This window comes from Macaca mulatta, chromosome X (assembly GCF_049350105.2).
Source record: "Macaca mulatta isolate MMU2019108-1 chromosome X, T2T-MMU8v2.0, whole genome shotgun sequence".
Lineage (NCBI taxonomy): Eukaryota > Metazoa > Chordata > Mammalia > Primates > Cercopithecidae > Macaca > Macaca mulatta.
In genome coordinates this window covers 53,950,932-53,974,289 of record NC_133426.1, presented here as the reverse complement: position 1 = coordinate 53,974,289, position 23,358 = coordinate 53,950,932, and the positions used below count along the sequence as shown (strand labels likewise).

Genomic DNA, 23,358 nt, shown 5'->3' with positions numbered 1-23,358 from the left:
GAAGCTTGTGCATGTGTCACGTAGTTCTTGTGCCATGGTTTTCAGCTCCATCAGGTCATTTAAGGTCTTCTCTATGCTGCTTATTCTAATTAGCTGTTCGTCTAATCTTTTTTCAAGGTTTTTAGCTTCTTTGCAATGGGTTCGAACATCCTCCTTTAGCTTGGAGAAGTTTGTTATTACCGATCGTCTGAAGCCTTCTACTCTCAACTCGTCAAAGTCATTCTCTGTCCAGCTTTGTTCCGTTGCTGGCGAGGAGCTGCGTTCCTTTGGAGGAGTAGGGGCACTCTGATTTTTAGAATTTTCAGCTTTTCTGCTCTGGTTTCTCCCCATCTTTGTGGTTTTATCTACCTTTGATCTTTGATGATGGTGATGTACAGATGGGGTGTTGGTGTGGATGTCCTTTCTGTTTGTTAGTTTTCCTTCTAACAGTCAGGACCCTCAGCTGCAGATGTGTTGGAGTTTGCTGGAGGTCCACTCCAGACCCTGTTTGCCTGGATATCACCAGCGGAGGCTGCAGAACAGCAAATATTGCAGAACGGCAAATGTTGCTGCCTGATCCTTCCTTTGGAAGGTTTGTCTCAGAGGGGCACCTGGCTGTATGAGGTGTTGGTTGGCCCCTACCGGGAGGTGTCTCCCTCCCAGTTCCGCTACTTGGGGGTCAGGGACCCACTTGAGGAGGCAGTCTGCCCGTTCTCAGATCTCAAACTCCGTACTGGGAGAACCACTACTCTCTTCAAAGCTGTCAGACAGGGACATATCAGTCTTCAGAAGTGTCTGCTGCCTTTTGTTCAGCTATGCCCTGCCCCCAGAGTTGGAGTCTACAGAGGCAGGCAGGCCTCCTTGAGCTGCGGTGGGCTCCACCCAGTTCGAGCTTCCAGGCAACTTTGTTTACCTACTCAAGCCTCAGCAATGGCGGACACCCCTCCCCCAGCCTCGCTGCTGCCTTGCAGTTCGATCTCAGACTGCTGTGCTAGCAATGAGCAAGGCTCCATGGGCGTAGGACCCTCTGAGCCAGGTATGGGATATAATCTCCTGGTGTGCCGTTTGCTAAGACCATAGGAAAAGCACAGTATTAGGGTGGGAATGTCCCGATTTTCCAGGTACCGTCTGTCATGGCTTCCCTTGGCTTGGAAAGGGAATCCCCTGACCCCTTGCACTTCCCAGGTGAGGTGATGCCCAACCCTGCTCCGTGGGCTGCACCCATTGTCTGACAAACCCCAGTGAGATGAACCCAGTACCTCAGTTGGAAATGCAGAAATCACCCATCTTCTGTGTCGCTGATGCTGGCAGCTGTAGACTGGAGCTGTTCCTATTTGGCCATCTTGGAACCTCCTCCCTTTCCATGTACATTTTAGAATAATCTTGTCTATATATCTACAAAAAAGAAATCCTGCTGTGATTTTTGTTGGAACCGCATTAAATATATAGATGAATTTGGTGAGCCTTTGAATCCATGAATATTATTTGCCTATTTATTTAGGTCTTCTTTGATTTTTTTCATCAACTGAAAGTTTTATAGTTTTTAGCATACAACTTCTGTACATATACAAAATGTTTATACTTATTTCATATTTGTGACACCTATTATAAAGGATATTTTGGTTTTTTAATTTCTAATTGTTCATTGCTAATATATAGAAGTGCAATTGATTTTTGAATGTTGCCCTTGTATTCCATGACTCTTCTAAACTCACTTATTACTTCTAGGAGTTTTTTGGTAGATTTCTTGGGATTTTCTGTGTAGGTGATCATATTGTCTGTGGATAATGACCGTTTTATTTTATTTTCCCATCTGCATGCCTTTTTCTTCTTGACTTACTGCACTGTCTAGGATTTCCAAATGATATTAATACAAATGCTAAGAATATATATTCTTATCTTGTTCCTGATCTTTAGAGAAAGCATTCAGTCTTCATTAAATAGGATATTAGCTGTAGTTTTTGTGCATGTTATTAGGTTGAGAAAGTTATCTTCTGTTCCTAGTTTCCTGACTGTTTTTATAATGAATGGATGGTGTATTTTGCCAATTGCATTTTTCCACATATATTGATAGGATCATGTTGTATTTCTTCTTTAGTCCATTAATATTTTAGATTGATTTTTGAATATTCAACCATCCTTATATTCCCAGGATGTGATTGTAGTATATTAGTCCGTTTATGTCTTGCTGGATTTGAATTGCTGGTATTTTGTTGAGTATTTTTGCATTTATTTTCATGAGGGATATTGATTTATAATTTTTTTGTGCTGTTCTTAGTCTGGTTTTATTATCAAGGTAATGCCGGAGTTAATGAAATGAGTTGGCAAGAGTTCTTTCTTCTTCTATTATTGGGAGAGATTTTGTAGAATTGGTGTTATTTCTTCTTTAATTGTTTGGTAGAATTTGCCACTGATGTGTTTGGCATGGATTTCTTTGAATTTATCCTGTTTAGAGCTTCTTGCATCTCTGTTTGTCATTCACTAAATTTGGGGAGTTTTTAGCTACTGTTTCTTTTTTTTTTTTTTTTGATACAGAGTCTCACTCTGTCACCCAAGCTGGAGTGCCGTGACACAATCTCAGCTCACTGCAACCCCTGCCTCTCGGGTTCAAGGGATTCTCCTGCCTCAGCCTCCCAAGTAGCTGGGACTACAGGCACCTGCCACCACGCCTGGCTAATTTTTGTATTTTTGGTGGAGACAGGGTTTCACCTTGTTGGCCATGCTGGTCTTAAGTGATCCACCTGCCTCGGCCTCCCAAAGTGCTGGGATTACAGGAGTGAGGCACTGCGCTTGGCCGGCTATTCTTTCTTTCTTTTTTTCTTTTCTTTTCTTTTCTTTTTTTTCTTTTTCTTTTTTTTTTTTTTTTTTTTTTTGAGACGGAGTTTTACTCTTGTTGCCCAGGCTGGAGTACAGTGGTGTGATTTCGGCTCACTGCAACCTCCGCCTCCCGGGTTCAAGTGATTCTTCTGCCTCAGCCTCCTGAGTAGCTGGGATTACAGGTGTCCGCCACCACGCCTGGCTACTTTTTTTTATTTTTAGTAGAGATGGGGTATCACCACATTTGCCAGGCTGGTCTCAAACTCCTGACCTCAGGTGATCCACCCGCCTCAGCTTCCCAAAGTGCTGGGATTACAGGCATGAGCCACCACGCCCAGCCGCTATTATTTCTTTTCTTTCTTTCTTTCTTTCCTTTTTTTTTTTTTTTTTGAGACAGAGTCTCTCTCTGTCAGCCAGGCTGGAGTGCAATGGTGCAATCTCAGTTCACTGCAACCTCTGCCTCCTGGATTCATGCAATTCTCCTGCCTCAGCTTCCTGAATAGCTGAGACTATAGGTGTGCACCACCACGCCCAGCTAATTTTTGTATTTTTAGTAGAGATGGAGTTTCACCACGTTGGTCAGGCTGGTCTCGAACTCCTGACCTCGTGATCTGCCCGCCTTGGCCTCCCAAAGTCCTGAGATTGCTGGCGTGAGCCACCACGCCCAGCCCTATTATTTCTTAAAATTGATTTTCTGCTCTACATATTTCTCCTTTCCTTATATGACTTCAATGACACCATTGTTAGGCCTTTTGGTATTATCCCATGTATCCCTGAGACTGTTCTTTTTTTGTTAATTATCTTTCTCCCTGGATAATTTCTATTAATCAGTCGTCAGCTAACACAGCTTTGCTGTGTTACTCCTCTGTCATCTCCATTCGCTGAAGAGTTGATCCACAGATTTTTTTTTCAGTTTGGTTATTTTTATTTATTTATTTATTTTGAGACCGAGTTTCTTTCTTGTTGCCCAGGCTGGAGTGCAGTGGTGCAATCTCGACTGACCACAACCCCGGCCTTTCAGGTTCAAGCAGTTCTCATGCTTCAGCCTTCCTGAGTAGCTGGGATTACAGGCATGCGCCACCACACCCAGCTAATTTTGTATTTTTAGTAGAGACAGGGTTTCTCCATGTTGGTCAGGCTGGTTTCGAACTCAACCTCAGATGATCTGCCCGCCTTGGCCTCCCAAAGTGCTGGGATTACAGGCGTGAGCCACCGCGCCCTGCTGGTTATTGTATTTTTAAGCTCTATTAAAAAAAATTTTTTTTGTAGTTACTGAGTCTCACTATGTTGCCCAGGCTGGTCTCAAACTCCTGGCCTCAAGCACTCCTCCTGCCATGGCCTCCCAAACTGCTGAGATTATAGGTGTGAGCCATTTGCAATGGAAATTCTAAAATTTCCATTTCCTGTCTCACCATGTTGCCCAGGCTGGAGTGCAGTGGCGTGATCTGGAGTCACTTCAACCTCTGCCTCCTGGGTTCAAGCGATTCTTATGCCTCAGCCTGCCAAGTAGCTGGGACTACACATTTGTGCCATCATGCCCGACTTATTTATTTATTTATTTTGTGTTTTTAGTAGAGACGGGGTTGTGTTATGTTGACCAAGCTGGTCTCAAACTCCTGACCTCAAGTGATCCACCTGCCTCAGCCTCCCAAAGGCATCAGCCACCGGTGGCCTGCTAAGACTTTGTACCTCATTGTTTCAAAAGTATTATGATTACGCTCAATCTTTTTTTTTTTTTTTGAGACAGTCTCGCTCTGTCACCCAGGATGGAGTGCAGTGGTGTGATCTCGGCTCACTGTAACCTCTGCCTCCTGGGTTCACGCCATTCTCCTGCCTCAGTCTCCTGAGTAACTGGAACTACAGGCGCCCGCCACCATGCCTGGCTAATTTTTTGTGTTTTTAGTAGAGACGGGGTTTCACCATGTTAGCCAGGATGGTCTTGATCTCCTGACCTCATGATCCGCCTGCCTTGGCCTCCCAAGGTGCTGGGATTACAGGCGTGGGCCACCGCGCCCGGCCACTTTCAACCATTTTTATAATAGCTTATTTAAAGTCTTCGTCAGATAATTTCAACATAAATATCATCTAGGCACTGGCATCTGTTGATTGTTTTTTTGCATAAAACATTAAATTTTTGCTGGTTCTGCCCATATCAAGTATTTTTGGATCATATCTTGGACATTTTGATTATTATTTTCTGAGGCTCTTGCTCTTGTTTCAGTATTATGGGGAGTATTGATACACGTTCAGTATCCCTTATCCAAAATGCTTGGGGCCAAAGGTGTTTTGGATTTTGGATTTTTGAAATTTTGGAATATTTGCCTTGTCCTTACTGGTTGAACATTCCTAATCCCCAAATCTGAAGTCCAAAATACTCCATTGGGCATTTCTTTTGAGCATCATGTTGGTGTTTGGAAAGTTTTGGATTTTGGAGCACTTCTGATTTCAGGTTTTCAGATCAGGAATATTCAACCTGTAGTTTAGTTTTTAGGAGACATTTAGGTTTAGGCCACCAGTTTTCACCGTTTTTCTGTGACCTGTAGTTTCAATGTCGGGACTTATTTGGATCCATCCTGTGTATATACCACCTAGTGGCCAGTCTGAGACTTGGGCCATGGTCTATCTCTTAATTCAGATCTCAGAGTCTGTGGGCTGCTGTTTAGTATCATCAGATCTATGCATGTGCAGCTCATGAGTGAGCACAAGTGTTCATAAACACCTTTCTTTAGGGTTACTTCTTGAGCTGCTCCCTCTCTGTGATCTCTTCAGTACTTCTGGTTTATTGGACCACCCCCTTTTCAGTTCTTCTGCCCTAAAGTCAGGGTTTTCTTTGTTTCTTTTTATTTTTAAGAGATGGGGTCTCGCTGTGTTGCTCAGGCGGAATGCAGTGTCTTTTCACAGACGCAATCCCACTACTGATCAGCACGGGAGTTTTGACTTGCTCTGTTTCCGACCCGGTCTGGTTTATCCCTCCTTAGGCAACCTGGTGGTCCCTCGCTTCCAGGAGGTCACCATATTGATGCCGAGCTTAGTGTGGATATCCTATAGTCATAGCACACTACAGGCCAAAACTCCTGGTGGCAGGCTGTTCTCCCGCCTCAGCCTCCAGAGTCATTGGGACTACAGGCACACACCACCAAGCCTAGCTAATTTTTGTATTTTTAGTAGAGATGGAGTTGCCATGTTGGCCAAGCTGGTCTCGAAGTCCTGGGCCAAGCGATCTGCCGGCCTTGGCCTCCCAAAGTGCTGGGATTACAGTCATGAGCTAGAGCCAGGGCTTTAATTGCCCAACTCCGCTATGCACTTTTTGTGACTGTGCCCAAGGCTAGGGCCAAGCAGTAGGAGGACACAGAGAGAAAAAAAGCATTGGGGACTCACCCTACCCTCCTGAGACCACTGCTCCTCTGATTGGAGAGGAAGGTTCCCATCATTCACAGTTTCAGTTTCCTGCTATTTTCCTATTGCCACTGCTGCCACTAAAAGTTTGCTTTTGGCTGGCATATAAGAGAACAGAAAAAAGGAAAAGGAAGAAAAGTGGGGGATTTCTATACACTCTCTGAGTTTTTGGAGTCACCTCTCTTACTCCTCAGGCCAGAACAAAACTGGTTTCTCCTGGAGCTCTCCCTGTCCACATCTATGGACACTTGTGGATTTTAAGCTACATTGTGACCACTCTAGGGAATACTAGAAGAAAAATCAATGCTGAACTCATTATTAGTTCAGTGGTACTTTGAATCCTGGTTTTCTTCCCTAATCTGCCTAGTACTAGTTATTTTTTAGAGTCCTCAAATAGCTATCCCTGGGTTTTAGAATTACCTTTAGTGGTAACAGGTGAAGTGTGCTTATTTCATTTTATCCAGCACTGAAACCTCTGTGAATTTTTTTTAAATGAATAAAGAGTAAAATCAAGTATTTGGTTTGGGGGCATAATTTTTCCAACAAAATTTTGTGATAGGGCAGGGTGCGGTGGTTCATGCCTGTAATCCCAGCACTTTGGGAGGCTAAGGTGGGCGGATCACTTGAGGTCAGGAGTTTGACACTAGCCTGACCAACATAGTGAAACCCCATCTCTACCAAAAATACAAAAATTAGCCAGGTGCCTTTAGTCCCAGCTACTCAGGAGGCTGAGTCAGGAGAATCCCTTGAACCCGAGAGGCAGATGTTGCAGCGAGCTAAGGTCGCACCATTGCACTCCAGCCTGGGTGACAGAGTGAGATTCCATCTCAAAAAAAAAGAAAAATTGTGATAGTACAATCTAACATCTGTTACTTCACATATAACTTGCTAGCACAATCATAAAGAGGGCTTTTTTTTTTTTAAGTATACTCAGGCTTTATTTTTCCCAAGGGATTACATTCTTTTGCTATTCAAATCATTCTCTTTCCAAATGCCTTTCTTGCCATTATCTTTTGTAATTCTCTCTTGCGCTGTTGTAACTGTACCAGATCCTCATTTGTCTGTGGCTTCTAGCATGAGGTAAGCAGTCCTCCATCATTTTCTTTGATGTTAGAGAATCCTGACCCTTATGACAGATTTCCTCATTTACTTTGATTTGCATTATCCTTTCAACTGTTTGCATCAGACGGTTAGGAGGGGACTGACCCACAAAGAACTTGATCGATTTGGTAGGGAGAGATGTTAGTAGGGATGCTATGTAAGTGGTGAATATTTTTAGCTTACAGCCTCATAAATTTTAGAATTTGGATAATGATTATTCTTAATTATAAGGATCCCCCTTTTAACTAAAAAGACCCCAAAAATTGGAAAATAGAGATGTCAGTCCTAATTCCACTCTAGTCTTCTTTATATGTATGTTTTGATAAGGTAGCTATCTCTGTGTAAAAGAAATTTAACTTTTATTCACTTAATAATGTATCTTAAACCATTTGTCATTGTTGCTGTGTAATCTTCACCAAATCATTTTTGATAGCCACAGAATTATGAGGAGAGCTCTCCTAAACAAACGTATAAGAACTGTTAGGTAATAATGTCAAGGTGAGGGGTTCTGCGTTGCCACTTGTGCCTCTGTGGATCTCTAAAAGAAAGTGTAGGACTTGCCGGGTGTAGTGGCTCACGCCTGTAATCCCAGCACTTTGGGAGGCCAATGCAGGAGGATCACCTGAGGTCAGGAGTTCGAGACCAGCCTGGCCAACATGGTGAAACCCCATCTCTACTAAAAAACACAAAAATTAGCCAGGCGTGGTGGCGTGTGCCTGTAATCCCAGCTACTTGGGAGGCTGAGGCAGAAGAATTGCGTGAACTCAGGAGGCAAAGGTTGCAGTGAGCCGAGATCATGCCATTGCACTCCAACCTGGGTGACAAGAGTGAAACTCTGTCTCAAAAAAAAAAGGGTAGGACTTGATTACATATCATCGTAGAGCAAATACTGAAAAAGTTCTCTTATGTGCAAGGCCCTGTGGTAGGCACTAGGATATAAATGTGAGGAAACTATTCTATATCCTCACAGAACTTGAAGTTAAATGGGGAGTCAGAAGCAAATAAGTAAGTATAGTAAGGAGAAAACACAGAGGAGGAGAGGATAGTCTGGAAAGGTTTCATGGCAGTGATACCCCTTGAAGGAAGAGTAAGTGTTTGCCTGTCAGGGCACAGGGCATAGTGGTACATTAAGGGAAGTACATGTAATTCAGTATTTCGGGGGATAAGGTCACAGATCTTTATGTATTGACATTGAGTAGTATATAAGACATGTTATTAAGTGCAAAAAGCAAGATGAAAAATATGATGATACAGTTCCACTTATGGAAGAAGCAAAGCCATATTGGTGTCCATATATATGTGTATATAAACACATAACATTTATGAAAGAACATCTACCAAATTGGTAACATTATTCACCTCTGGAGAGGGGAGTGGATGCAGAGGTAGAGATATTGAGGGGGACTCTAAGTATGGTTTGTGTTTTTTAGAAGATTGTTTTCAATTATGTGTTATTAAACATAATAGGGGATAATAAATAAATAATAGAATATTAATAATAAATAAATAATGGAACATTCATACAATGGAATGTTATTCAACCACATAGATATCATTCTCCGAGTCAGTGATTTGCAAACATTCTTTAGACTTGGCATCTCTCACTCCCACCCCCAGAACCCTTTCTTTTTTTTATTTTCTTGAGACCGAATCTCGTTCTGTCGCCCAGGCTGGAGTGCAGTGGTGTGATCTCAGCTCACTGCAACCTCCGCTATCTGGGTTCAAGGAGTTTTCATGCCTCAGTCTCCTAAGTAGCTGGGACTATAGGTGCATGCCACCATACCTGGCTAATTTTTTTGTATTTTTAGTAGAGACGGGATTTCACCATGTTGGCCAGGGCTTGTCTCGAATTCCTTATCTCAAGTGATCCGCCTGCCTCGGCCTCCCAAAGTGCTGGGAATACGGGTATGAGCCACCATGCCTGGCCGGGAACCCTTCTTTCAAATAGTTATATAAAATTCAGCTTTTTGGAAAAAGGAGAGCCATTTGGTTTTTAAGTTAGGCTGGAGGACCTGAAGACCTCAACTCTTGTGTTTATGTACATGCATGCTGCAAATAAAGAGGCCTAGAATGCTGTATAGATCCTGGAGTGTTAACAATCACAATCTAGCCAGGTGTGGTGGCACACACCTGTAGTCCAGCTACTCAGGAGGCTGAGGTTAGAAGATCACTTGAGCCCAGGAGTTCAAGGCTGCAGTGAGCTATGATCACACCACTGTACTCCAGCCTGGGCAACAGAGGAGACCCTGTCTCAAAATATAAATAAATAATTTTAAAAATAAAAGCAGGGGCTGGGCGAGATGGCTCATGCGTGTAATCCTAGCACTTTGGGAGACCGAGACGAGAGGATCACGAGGTCAGGAGATTGAGACCGTCCTGGCTAACACAGTGAAACCCCGTCTCTACTAAAAATACAAAAAAAAATTAGCCAGGCGTGGTGGCGGGCACATAGTCCCAGCTACTTGGGAGGCTGAGGCAGGAGAATGGCGTGTGAACCCGGGAGGCGGAGCTTGCAGTGAGCCGAGATTGCACCACTGCACTCCAGCCTGGGCACAGAGCGAGACTCTGTCTCAAATAAATAAATAAAAGCAAAAAAAAATCACAATCTATGAGAGATAACATTATACATGTTTTACAGTTTTTTACTTGTAGAGAATACTCAACACTAGGGCTGTATGGTGGGACACTCTCATACGTTGATGATGATGGTAGTATAACTCGAGAAATCTGTTTTGGAAAGAGATTTAGTATCATGTGTCAAGAGTTTGTGAAAATGATCACACCCTTTGACCTAGTAACTACACTTCTAAAAATTTGCCCTATGAAATAACCCAGAAGATCTACATAAAAATATGCCTATGTGAGAGTGTTATGTATAATTAGAAACTGAAAATGACTTTAGTATCTTCCATTCTGAAATTTGATGAAATATTATGATGGTCTTAAAATTATATTCAAGGAGACTTTTAAATAACTTTGGAAAAGGCTTGATAAATGAAAAAGCCCCTTCTTAGCCCTTTCCCTCCAGAGATAAACATTGATTTTTACTTCTGTTGCCATAGATTAGTTTTGCCTTTACCTGAACTTTTTGTTTGTTGAGACAGTCTCGCTCTGTTGCCTAGGCTGGAGTGCAGTGGCATGATCTCAGCTGACTGCAACGTCCTGAGTTCAGGTGATTCTTTTGCCTCAGCCTCCCGAGTAGCTGGGACTACAGGCCTGCGCCACTACGCCCAGCTAATTTTTGTATTTTTAGTAGAGACAGGGTTTCACCATGTTGGCCGGGCTGGTCTCGAACTCCTGGCCTCAGGTGAGCCCCACCTTGGCCTCCCAAAGTGCCAAGATTACAGGTGTGAGCCACTGCGCCTGGCCCTCCTTTACCTGAACTTCATATGTACTCTTTTTTTTTTTTTTTTTTTTTTTGAGGCAGGGTCTCACTCTGTTGCCCAGGCTGGAGTGCAGTGGCACAATTTCGGCTCACTGCAGCCTTGACCTCCCAGACTCAAGCGATCCTCCCATTTCAGCCCCCTGAGTGCCTGGGACTGCAGGCACACGCCACCACACCCAGCTAATTTTTGTATTTTTTGCAGAGACGGGATTTTACCGTGTTACTCAGGCTGGTCTGAATTGCTGAGCAGAAGTGATCTGCCTGCCTCAGTCTCCCAAAGTGCTGGGATTACAGGTGTGAGCCACCGGGCCCAGTTTATGTGTACTCTTTTATGTCTCCCTTCTTCACTCAGTATAATATCTTTGAGACTTACACATATTATCGTGTATATCAATACTTTGTTCTTTTTTATTACTGTATAGTAATCCATTGTATGAATATACCACAATTTGTTTATTCTTCCATTGATATATATTTGAGTTGTTTCCAGTTTGGGGCTATTATGAATAAAGTAGTTGTTAACATTCTTGTTCATGTCTTTCGGTGGATATATGTACTCATTTCTCTTGGGTAAATACTTAGAAGAAGTGGGATTGCTGTATCATATGGAAAGTGTAATTTAATTTTATAAGAAACTGCCAAATTGTTTTCCAAACTGTACCAGTGTACACTCCCACCATCAATGTACTGGAGTTCAGTTACTTCATATCCTTGCCAGTGCTTGATATTGATAGTCTTTTATTTTAGCCATTTTGGTGGATATGTAGTGGTGTCATATTGTAGTTTTATGTATGTTTAAGTGCCTTTGGTTTTAATGTTCATACCTTTTGAACCAATAATTTCATTTTTAGGATATTTTCTTAAGAGCATAATCTGAAATCCAGAAAAAAATTTATATAGACAATATATACTCTTTGCTGTATAACTTATAAAAGCCAAATGTGAAAAATTACCTAAGTGTTGTTTATTAGGGAAGAGGTTACATAATTTATGACACATTCATAATGACAAAATATGCAGCCATTCAAAATTACTTACATTAGAGTATTATAATAAAAGCAAGATACAAAATTGTACATAAAGCATACTGTCAACTATAGAAAAATATGTACATTAAAATAGACCAGCTCTACATCAACAAAACAAAGTATATAAAATAATACTGTAAGCCAGGCACAGTGGTTCATGCCTATTATCCCAGCACTTTGGGAAGCTGAGGCGGGAGGATTGTTTGAGGCTAGGAGTTTGAAACCAGCCTGAGCAAAAATAAAAAAATTGGCTGGGCACGGTGGCATACGCCTGTAATCCCAGCACTTTGGGAGGCCGAGGCGGGTGGATCACCTGAGGTCAGGAGTTCGAGACCAGCCTGGCCATCATGGTGAAACCTTGCCTCTACTAAAAATACAAAAGTTAGCTGGGCGTGGTGGCACACACCTGTAATCCCAGCTACTCGGGAGGGTGAGGCAGGAGAATTGCTTGAACCCAGGAGGTGGAGGTTGTAGTGAGCCAAGATCGCACCACTGAACTGAGTGACAGACTCAGTCTCAAATAATAATAATAATAATAATAATAATAATAGTAGTAAAATAATAAAACGTACTGTAAGGAAAGACACCAAAATATATTTGGATGGTGGTACTATGTGATTTTTTTCCCCCTTATCCCATTGTATTTTTTTGTAATGATCGTGTAATCATTTTAGAATAGCACAAAATATAAGTAAGCTTTAAGTATTCCATATTTTATGTTTCATAATGCTTTCTCCCTGCCTAATCTTTCTGCAAAGTGAAAATTTGCTGTCTTAGGTTTCTTTAAATATTTGATTTCTGATAATTATTTTGATTCCCAAATTATAAATTGTATTAAAAAAACACTCTTATGTTGTTTTTTCTTCTGAAAATCTGATGTTCCAACATCCAGTCCAGGACAGAAGATAAAATAGAGCGATTCAAGAAAGCAGTTGAGTACTATTCCGTCACAACCAAACTCTCTTCACTGCCAGTGGGTCCCTCCTTTCTAGGTAAGGCTTCCATCTGACCTGAAGCTGCTCTGTTCATAGGGGAAACTGAATTGGTCCCTCACGAACTCCAGGACCAGAGTTGAATCACTCGTTCGTGTTGTATTCTCCTACAAGTCATTCATCATCCCTTTTTGGTAGGCTTTCTCCTTTTGATTTCTATGTCGTAAGAGATGTAACATAAGAAGGGCCCTGGCCAGGTGCAGTGGCTCACGCCTGTAATCCCAGCATTTTGGGAAGCCGAGGCAGGTGGATCACCTGAGGTCAGGAGTTCACAACCAGCCTGGCCAACATGGTGAAATCCCATCTCTATGAAAAATACAAAAAATTAACTGGGTATCATGGCAGGCGCCTGTAATCCTACCTACTCAGGAAGCTGAGGCAGGAGAATCGCTTGAACCCGGGAGGCGGAGGTTGCAGTGAGCCGAGATGGTGCCATTGCACTCCAGCATGGACAACAAGAGTGAAATTCCACCTCAAAAAAAAAAAAAGCCCTGCTTTCTCAAATTTACAGATGGGGTGCAATGCCATTTCCTTAGCTTGGGCTTCTTCTGATGCCAACCCCCATTCTGGCCTGGTACATGTAAAATAGCCCTGTCTTTGGGGTCTGGCCTGAGTTGGAATTCCGCTTCTGCTAATTACCAGCAAGTGAACCTTGGCAAGTCACATTTGTATGAAATGTGGCTCATGATACCTACTTTATAAGATTCTTATCAGATGAAATAATTTATGTAAGGTTCCCAGCATGGCACATAGTAGCTGTTCAATAAATTGTAACTTATTTATTAATAACACTTTTTCAGGTGATATGGGGCGAGCAGAATATAACACGGTAAAATTATTAGGATTGACTGAAGTATAGCTCTTTCTCTTGGCTTCAGGTTTTCGGAATAATAGGCTTGGAAATCCCCTTCCACAAAATCAAGTGGGCACCATTTCTCCTGGAAAGCCAATGGTAAGCATCCTTTGAGAAACCTGAGACCATTTGATAGCATTAGACTCAGGTTGCTTCCTGATTTTTATAATCTGAGGAGTTAGGGTGATTCAGAGTTATTACACTGTCAAGGCTATATATACTACATTACCTTCTCAACTTACGGCTGGAACACTATGCAAAAAAAGCATCCAAATCAGTAACCACTAGTCATTGTGAAAATAAATTAGCTAATATCAGAGAATAGTTCTAGGAGACTTCAACTGTTCATTGTCCTGCCTGTGGAGGATTCTGTTCATACATCACTGTTAGAATCATTTCTCATTATTAAGTAGGTACTTTGTATCTCAACAGTCTCCACTACTGGCATCATCCACTGTGTCACAACTTCTGAGGGAGCCATCTTGGAGCCTTATAAAATGTTAAATAGCTTTTCTGTCTGTTTTATCGTTTAGTTTTCTCACCAAGTGCCCCAGAAAGTGAAATATCCACCACCATTCCCAGTGGGACCCAGCTCATCTCTTCTCTTCTCCTCCCATGCTTTGGGGGAATCCCATGCTTTTTCTGAGGATCCCATGCTGCAGACCAACCCCTTTGCCAATTGGGCTGTCTCCTATGACTCTTCTGCATCCCAGTTTCCCAATTACCTGCCTTCTAAAGCCTCACCTCCTTTGGGACCAGACTCTTCCCACTCCTCTTCCTCTGATGGTGATGAGCCAAATGGAGCTAGCTCTGAGTAAGTATCTCTGTAGACACCTAAGGAAATAGATTTCTGAGGCATCTATGTTATTTTGCTTGTTAGATGGGTGGAGGGTGTGGGGAAGTGTAATTCCTGGCTTTCCTCTGTAGTGTTTTGCTCTTAGGAAAGCAAAGCAGGAAAACGTTTTCTATGCTTGCCCACTTCATGCTTATTTGGCCTTGTGCAGATGATAATTTTCAAACACCCAGGCAACTAAGGTAAAAGGCAGCATAGTAGCTAGTTAAGGAAGCCTTCGTATGGGTATTGTGGCTGTCATTTCTTAATTTGTGAGGAGGGTAGATTAAATGTCAAAAAAAGAAAAGCATTTATAGAGTGGAAATAGTGGAATCGTTGAGTAAGCAATTACATTGCTTAGTAACTAAGACAGGGTTCTGAGGATTAAAACAGTGGGATTTGTGCTAGCCCATTTGTTGGCAGATTATTCCTCTAAGTAGATTATTCCTGGGAAACAGAGCTGCTTTGAGGTTGTAATTGTGATTATTTTCTTAAAACATAAGCAAACTCTAAACATGGCCTCTTACAAGGTATAAAGGGTCCAGAGTGATTACCATGACTTTTGATCACTTTGGTTGGTGTCAGATGAAAGAAGCTAGGAAGTCAGTAATGGCCATTGAGAGGAAAAGTACCAGTCCAGTGCTAACCCAGTGTCCTGGCCTCCAAAGGGTTTGTGAGACCCCTTGGGTCCAGAACAGGCATCTTAAGTAGGAATATCTTTATCAATCTCCCTTTTTTTGTTTGACACTGTCTTTCTAAATTTTTTAGTCATATCACAGAAGCATTTCAGCACCAGCCTGAGTGGGGAAATCCCAATCGTGACAGAGGGTCCTGGGCACAGCCTGTTGATACTGGAGTTTCAGAAGCGAGCCTAGGTGATGGTGAGCCCCACATCCCATCTCTGCTGTCTATGTCTACGAGGAACCACATGGATATCACCATTCCACCCTTACCTCCAGTAGCTCCAGAAGTCTTGCGAGTTGCTGAACACAGACACCGGAGGGGTCTCATGTACCCATATATCTACCATGTCCTCACTAAGGTGAGGCAGCACATCAGCACCTACCTCCCTGCTCTTAACACTGTACTTCCTACTTCCTAGGACTGTATGTTACCAGAGAACATTCTGATCATTGGTATATGAAGTTAGAAAAACAAGGCCATATGCAGTGGGCCCCTCATCACACTAAGGCCTTAGGTGAGGCCAGACTAGCAGGAGTTGGGACTGTGTGGTAAATGAGGCCCCTAATAGATAAGTGTAATTGTGAGATTTTGAAGTAGATAATGCACCAAGTTGGTGGAATCTGGTTCTAGGGATGAACACAGTCCAAGAGGCTTTATGCCCTTTTCCTTATTTCTTTTTCTACTTCTGCAAAGCTGTTCCCCTCCTCCGGTCTTTTACATATCCATCCTCCAGCAAAATGCCTAACGTGGACTTTCCCCATTCGTTAGCTATAGTCATTGTTGAGACTTTATTTTATTTTATTTTTTGAGACAGAGTCTCGCTCTGTTGCCCAAGCTGGAGTGCAGTGGCACGATATTGGCTCACTGCAACCTCTGCCTCCCAGGTTCAAGCGATTCTCCTGCCTCAGCCTCCTGAGTAGCTGGGACTACAGGTGCCCGCCACCATGCCTGACTAACTTTTTGTATTTGTAGTAGAAACGGGATTTCACCTGGTCTTGAACTCCTGACCTCAGGTGATCCGCCCACCTCAGCCTCTCAAAGTGCTGGGATTACAGGCTTGAGCCACCGTGCCGGTCCGTTGAAACTTTAAAAATGAAATATAGCTTATAAGTTAGCTGCAATCAGCTAAGCTTGTTACAGCTTCTTTTTAGTATGAAACTCTGTCTAAATACAAATAAAAAATTTAGTGGATAGGCCACAGAGGCTACAGTTTATTATTGGTTCTTCTCAGCTCAGTTCTAAACCTTGAGGTAACTCATTTTTTCCTTTTCCCTGGAATGTTCTCTTGTTAGGGTGAAATTAAGATTCCCGTATGTATTGAGGATGAGTGTAACATGGAGCTGCCTCCAGCTGCTCTCTTATTCCGGTCAGCTCGTCAATATGTATATGGAGTTCTTTTTAGTCTGGCAGAGACACAGAGGAAAATGGAACGCTTGGCCATGCGACGGCGGCTACCTGTGGAAGGTAAGTGTAGTTCTAGCTATGACAATTCTCTCAGCACTTGACACAGAGCAGATATGTCTGTTCAGGCACATTGGGTACCTTTGGCTATGCAGTAGTCTTTAAGAAAATGTAACATTCAACAAAATGCATACTGATACTGGGAACACATTAACTTAAGCCCCAATTCTGCAATTATCAAACATTTAGAGTGACTACTACTTATAAATACCTGTAATCCCAGCACTTTGGGAGGCCAAGGCAGGCAGATCACTTAAGCTCAGGAATTCAAGACCAGCCTGGGCAACATGGCAAGACTCCATCACTAGAAAAAATGTCGGGCGCTGTGCCTCATGCCTGTAATCGCAGTACTTTGTGGGGCCGAGGCGAATAGATCACTTGAGTCCAGGAGTTCAAGACCAGCCTGGGCACCATGGAGAAACTCCGCCTCTACTAAAAATCTAAAAAATTAGGCATGGTTGTGTACACGTGTAGTCCCAGCTACTTGGGGGGCTGAGATGGGAGAATTGATTGAGTCTGGGAGGTCAAGACTGCAGTGAGCCCTGATCATGTTACTGTACTCTAGCCTGGGTGACAGAGTGAGACCCTGTCTCAAAAAAAAAAAAAAGAAAAAAAGAAAAAAAAAAACAGGCCAGGTGCAGTGGCTCATGCCTGTAATCCCAGCACTTTGGGAGGCCGAGGCGAGTGGATTTCCTGAGGTCGGGAGTTTGAGACCAGCCTGACCAACATGGAGAAACCCCCTTTCTACCAAAAATACAAAATTAGCCAGGCATGGTGGCGCATGCCTGTAATCCTAGCTACTCGGGAGGCTGAGGCAGGAGAATCGCTTGAACTCAGGAGGCGGAGATTGTGGTGAGCTGAGATCGTGCCATTGCACTCCAGCCTAGGCAACAAGAGTGAAACTCCATCTCAGAAAAAAAAAAAAAAAAAAATTAGCTGGGCATGGTGGCATGTGCCTCTAGTCCCAGCTACTTGTAGGGCTGAGGTGGGAGGATTGCTTGACCCTGGGAGGTTGAGGCTGCAGTGAGCTGTGATCGTGCCACTGCACTCCAGCCTGGGTGACAGGAGACCCTGTCTCACATACAAAAAGAAAGAACCATACTAGGCTTTGGGAACATAGAGGTGTATCTAACAGTCTCTCTCCCGTGATTTTTTTGTTTTGGGATTTGAACCTGTAGGTAGTTGGAGACACTGAAGTATTTTAAGCTACACAGTGCCATAGTCAAATTAGTGTGTTCAAAAGAACATTTCTCTGTTTCTGGGAAGATAGAGTTGATCAGATGTACTTTTCCTTAGTCCTCATGCTAAGTACAACTAAAAGCCCAGGACATTATTCATAAAACAAGCACAAGACACTAGAAAGTAGAAATCTTGGGGCCCAAGGAATGACACAGTGGTGCAGTGGTGAGTTCCCTGAATTTTTTTTTGCCTCACATATTCCAGACTGGGTGTGGGACAAACTGGCAGCCCATAAATGTCAACAGCTGCAGACCAGTATAAGCCTCCCACAAAACCTACTTTCTCTGGCCAAAGGACCAGAAAGGAACAACCTAACAACACAAAGATTTTAAAATAATAATCTCTGTACTCCACCCAAATACCACAGGAAAACTGGTCTACCTCCAGCCCTCCCAGCAAAGGCCAAGTGAAGAACCTAGACTTCCATACTTACCCAGGCTGTAATGAGGTGCCCCTACCTGCTCCTGCTAGGGAGGGTCAAGGTCAAGTGGGGAGCCAGGACTTCCACTTTCACCTGTCAATAATGACACAGTATCCCCCTTCACCCACCATAGTAGGGTCAGAAAAGGCCTACTGATACACAAGGTTTAAGTAAGATCCAGAGTCTTTTAAAATAATACCCAAAATGTCGTTTTCAGTGGAAAATTTCTCATCATACCTAGGACCAGAAAGATATCAAATTCAGACCTCAAGAAAAGAAAATGAACATAGAGATGATAGAAGTTTGATTATCTGACAAGGATTTCACAACAACCACCATAAAAATGCTTTGATAAACAGTTATAAACATGTTTGACTTTTGCATATCAAAAGAAACAATCAACAGAGTAAATAGCCTACAGAATGGGAAAAATATTTGCAAGCTATGCATTGGACAAAGGGCTAATATTCAGAATCTACAAGGAACTCAACAAGAAAAAAGCGAATAACCCCATTAAAAAGTAGGCAAAGGACAAGAACAGACATTTTACAAAAGAAGACATACAAGTGGCCAACAAATATATGAAAAAATACTCAGCATCACTAGCTATCAGAGAAAGGCTTTTAAAACACAATGAGCTGGGTGCAGTGGCTCATGCCTGTAATCCAAGCACTTTGGGAGGCTGAGGCGGGCAGATCACATGAGGCCAGGAGTTTGAGACCAGCCTGGCCAACATGACGAAACCCGTCTCTACTAAAAACACAATAAATTAGCTGGGCATGGCGGCACACACTTGTAATCCTAGCTTCTCGAGGGGGTGGAGGGTGGCGAGAAGGGGAGTGGGGCTGAGGCATGAGAATCGCATGAACCTGGGTGGTGGAGGATGCAGTGAACCAAGTCTACAACCAACAGATGTTGGCAAGAATGCAGAGAAAAGGGGATGTTTCTATACTGTTGGTAGGAATGTAAATTAGTACAACCTTTATAGAAAATAATACAAAGTTTTCCCAAAGAACTAAAAAATGAACTACCATTCGATCTAGCAATCGCACTACTGGTTATACATTCAAAGGGAAATAAATCATTATATCAAAAAAGATACCTGGGCCAGGCATGGTGGCTCACGTCTGTAATCTCAATACCTAGGGAGGCCCAAGCGGGAAGATGCTTGAGGCCAGGGGTTTGAGACCAGCCTGGGCAACATAGTGAGACTCCATCACTAAAAAAAAAAAAAAAATTATTTAATATTGCTGAGCATGGTGCATACCTGTAGTCCCAGCTGTTTCACAGGCTGAGGCCAGAGGATTGCTTGTATCCAGGAGTTTGAGGCTGCAGTGGGCTGTGATCACTCCATTGCACTCCAGCCTGGGTAACAGAGTAAGATCTCCTTTTTTTTTTTTTTTGAGACGGAGTCTTGCTGGCTGGAGTGCAATGGAATGATCTCGGCTCACTGCAAGCTCCACCTCCCAGGTTCACACCATTCTCCTGCCTCAGCCTCCTGAGTAGCTGGGACTACAGGCACCCGCCACCACGCCTGGATAATTTTTTGTATTTTTAGTAGAGACGGGGTTTTACCGTGTTAGCCAGGATGGTCTCGATCTCCCGACCTCATGATCCGCCTGCCTCGGCCTCCCAAAGTGCTGGGATTGCAGGCGTGAGCCACTGCGCCTGGCCATCTCATCTCTTAAAAAGAAAAGGGAGTACATAAAAACAACACTTCAGACCAGTATCCTTCATCAATATATGTTATGGATTGAGTGTTCCTGTCCCCCGCAATTCATATGTTGAAATCCTAACCCCCAATGTGATGCTATTAGGAGATGGGGCCTTTGGGAGGTAATTAGGTCATGAGTATGGAACCTTCATGAATGAGATTAGTGCCCTTATAAAAGGAACCCCAGATAGCTCTTTCTACTCTCCACTATATGAGGATACAATGAGAAGACAGCCATCTGCAAACCAGGAAGCAGGTTCTCACCAAATGTCTCTGCCAATACCTTGATCTTAGACTTCCCAGCCTCCACAATTGTAAGAAATCAATTTCTGTTGTTTATAAGCCTCCTAGTCTGTGGTACTTTGTTATAGCAGCCCAAATTGACTAAGACAATATGGATGCAAAAATTCTTAATGAAATATCAGCCAGGGGAATTCAGCTATATATAGAATGAATTACATGCCCTGGCCAAGGCCAAGTAGGATTTATTCCATTGTTTTAAGACTTGTTCAATATTTGAAAAATCTATAAATATAATCCACTAAATAAACAGGCTAAAGAAGAAAAATCATGTGATTATATCAATGGATGCAGAAAAGCATTTGACAAAATTCAACACTCATTCATGATAAGAACTATCAGGAAACTAAGAACAGAGGGGAACTTCCTCAAGATAAAGAATATCTACAAAGAACCTACAGCTAACATAGAGTCATTCCTTGCCATACATGGGGGATTGGTTCCAGGACCCCCACATATACTAAAATTCACTCATAATCAAGTCCCACAGTAGGTAGGCCCTGCAGAACCTGTGTATATGAAAAGTTGGCCCCCTATATACGTGGGTTTGGCATCATGTGAATTCTGTGTTTTCTGTCAGTGTTTGGTTGAAAAAAATTTCTGCATAAGTGGACCTGTGTAGCTCAAACTTGTGTTCAAGGATCAACTGTACTTAATGGTGAAAGATGTTTTTCTTCTAAAATCAGGAAGAAGGCTAGAATGTCTACTCTTTCCACTGCTCTTCAACATAGTACTAGAAGTTTTAGCCAGACCAGTAAGGCAAGAAAATGAAATAGAAGACCTAGACATCAGTAAGGAAGAAATAAAACTGTAATTGCAGGTGGTATATAGTCAGTCTATGTAGAAAATCACAAGGAATCTACAACAAAACTCCTGGAACTAATAAGTGAATTTGTTAAGGTTGCAGGATACAAGATAAATATATAAAAATTGATTACCTTTCTATATATACTAACAATGAATATGTGGAACTGAAACAAAGTACAAGACCATTTACAGTCCTTCCAAAGAAAATGAAATAGTTAAAAATTTAACAAAAGGTGTTCAAAGTCTGTATGCTGAAAGTCACAAAATGCTGATGAAAGAAATCAAAGATCTAAATAAATGGGGAGATACAGATGTTCATGGATTAGAAAACTCAACATAGTAAAGATGTCAGTTCTCCCCAAATTGATAACACAGGTGTGATGCAATTCCTATCCAAATCCCAGCAAGATTCTTTGTAAATATAGACAAGATGACTCTAATGTTTATGTGGAAAGACAAAGGAATTAAACTAGCTAAAATGATTTTTGAAAAGGAAGAATAAGTTGAAAGCAATTGCTGAACCTGATTGTAAGACTTACTAGGTAGCTACAGTAATTAAGATTGTAGGCCAGGCATGGTGGCTCACGCTTGTAATCCCAGCACTTTGGGAGGCCAAGGTGGGTGGATCCCTTGAGCTCAGGAATTCAAGACCAGCCTGGGCAACATGGAGAGACCCCATCTCTACTAAAAATACAAAAAATATGTATAGCCAGGTGTGGTGGTGTATTACCTGTGGTCCCAGCTCCTCAGGAGGCTGAGGTGAGAGGATCACTTGAGCCCGGTGGGTAGAGGTTGCAGTGAGCTGAGATCACTCCACTGCACTGTAGTCTGGGTGTCAGAGTGAGACCCTGTCTTAAAAAAAAAAAAAAAAAAAGATTATAGGCAGAGGTATTGACACATAGATCAATGGAATACAACAGGGCATCCAGAAATAGTCCCATATGAGTACTGCTTTTTTTTTTTTTTTTTTTTTTTTGAGACAGAGTCTCGCTCTATTGCCCAGGCTGGAGCACAGTGGCACGATCTCCGCTCACTGCAACCTCTGCCTCCCAGGCTCAAGCAATTCTGCCTCAGCCTCAACTGGGATTACAGGTGTGAGCCATCATGCCTGGCCAGCAAACTGATTTTTGACAAAGCTGCAAAAGCACTTCATTGGAGGAAGGATAGTTTGTTGTTGTTGTTGTTGTTTGTTTTTTATATAAATGGTGTTAGATCAACTGGACATCCATAGTTGAACAAGTACCACATATCTATACTAGTATCTAAAATATATAAAGAACTCTCAAAACTGAACATAACAAAAACAATTGAATTAGAAAATTGGCAAAAGACATGCACAGACATTTCACTGAAGAAGATATACATATGGCAAAGACATGAAAAGATGTTCAACATAGCAGCCATTAGAAAAATACAAATTAAAACCACAATGAAATATCACTACATACTTACCAAAACGGCAAAGGTGAATAATAGTGATAACACCATATCCCGGAGAGGATGCAGAGAAGCTGGATCACTCATAAATGCTGGCAGGAATGTAAAATGGTACTGCCATTCTGGAAAATAATTTGTCATTTTCTTTCAAAACTAAAAATAGACTTATACAACTCAGCACTTACACTCTTGGGCATTTATATTGAAGACTTATTTTCATGCAGGAACATATTCACAAGACAGCATTATAACCCCAAACTGGAAGCAACCCAGATATGCTTCAGTGGGTGAATGATTAAACTGTGGTACATCCATGCCATGGAATACTACTCAGTAAAAAAAACAGAATGAACTATTGATACATGCAACAACATGGATGGATCTTAAGGGCACATGCTGAGTGAAAATGCCAGGTTCTTTTTTTTTTTTAAGATGGAATTTCACTTTTGTTGCCCAAGCTGGAGTCCAATGGTGCAATCTTGGCTCATTGCAACCTCCGCCTCCTGGGTTCAAGTGATTCTCCTGCCTCAGCCTCCCGAGTAGCTGGGATTACAGGCATGTGCCACCACACCCAGCTAATTTTGTAGTTTTAGTAGAGACAGGGTTTCTCCATGTCGATCGGGCTGGTCTCAAACTCCCAACCTCAGGTGATCCGCCTGCCTCAGCCTCCCAAAGTGCTGCGATTACAGGTGTGAGCCACCACGCCCGGCCAATGCCAGTTTCAAAAGGTCGTATACTATATAATTCCACTTATATGATGTCCTCAAAATGAAAAAATTGTAGATGGACAATAGATTAGTGGTTTCCGTAAGTTAGGGATGGTGCTGGAAGTCATTGTTTGTGACTGTAAAGGGTTGGCACAATGAAAATCTTCGTGGTTATGGGTTTGTTCTGTATCTTGATTGCGGTGGT

At 42.4% G+C, this 23,358-nt stretch overlaps 1 protein-coding gene across 3 annotated transcripts in view; it reads left to right on the top strand.

Moving 5' to 3' along the window:
* Nucleotides 1-23,358, top strand: part of FAM120C (family with sequence similarity 120 member C) — a 119,873-nt gene that overhangs the window by 42,363 nt on the left and 54,152 nt on the right. For all 3 annotated transcript variants that reach the window (XM_015127508.3, XM_015127507.3, XM_028842436.2), the window contains exons 5-9: nt 12,599-12,698; nt 13,577-13,650; nt 14,085-14,365; nt 15,152-15,425; nt 16,360-16,531. In XM_015127508.3, coding sequence (XP_014982994.2) covers nt 12,599-12,698; nt 13,577-13,650; nt 14,085-14,365; nt 15,152-15,425; nt 16,360-16,531 — 901 coding nt within the window. The remainder of the gene's footprint in view (nt 1-12,598; nt 12,699-13,576; nt 13,651-14,084; nt 14,366-15,151; nt 15,426-16,359; nt 16,532-23,358) is intronic.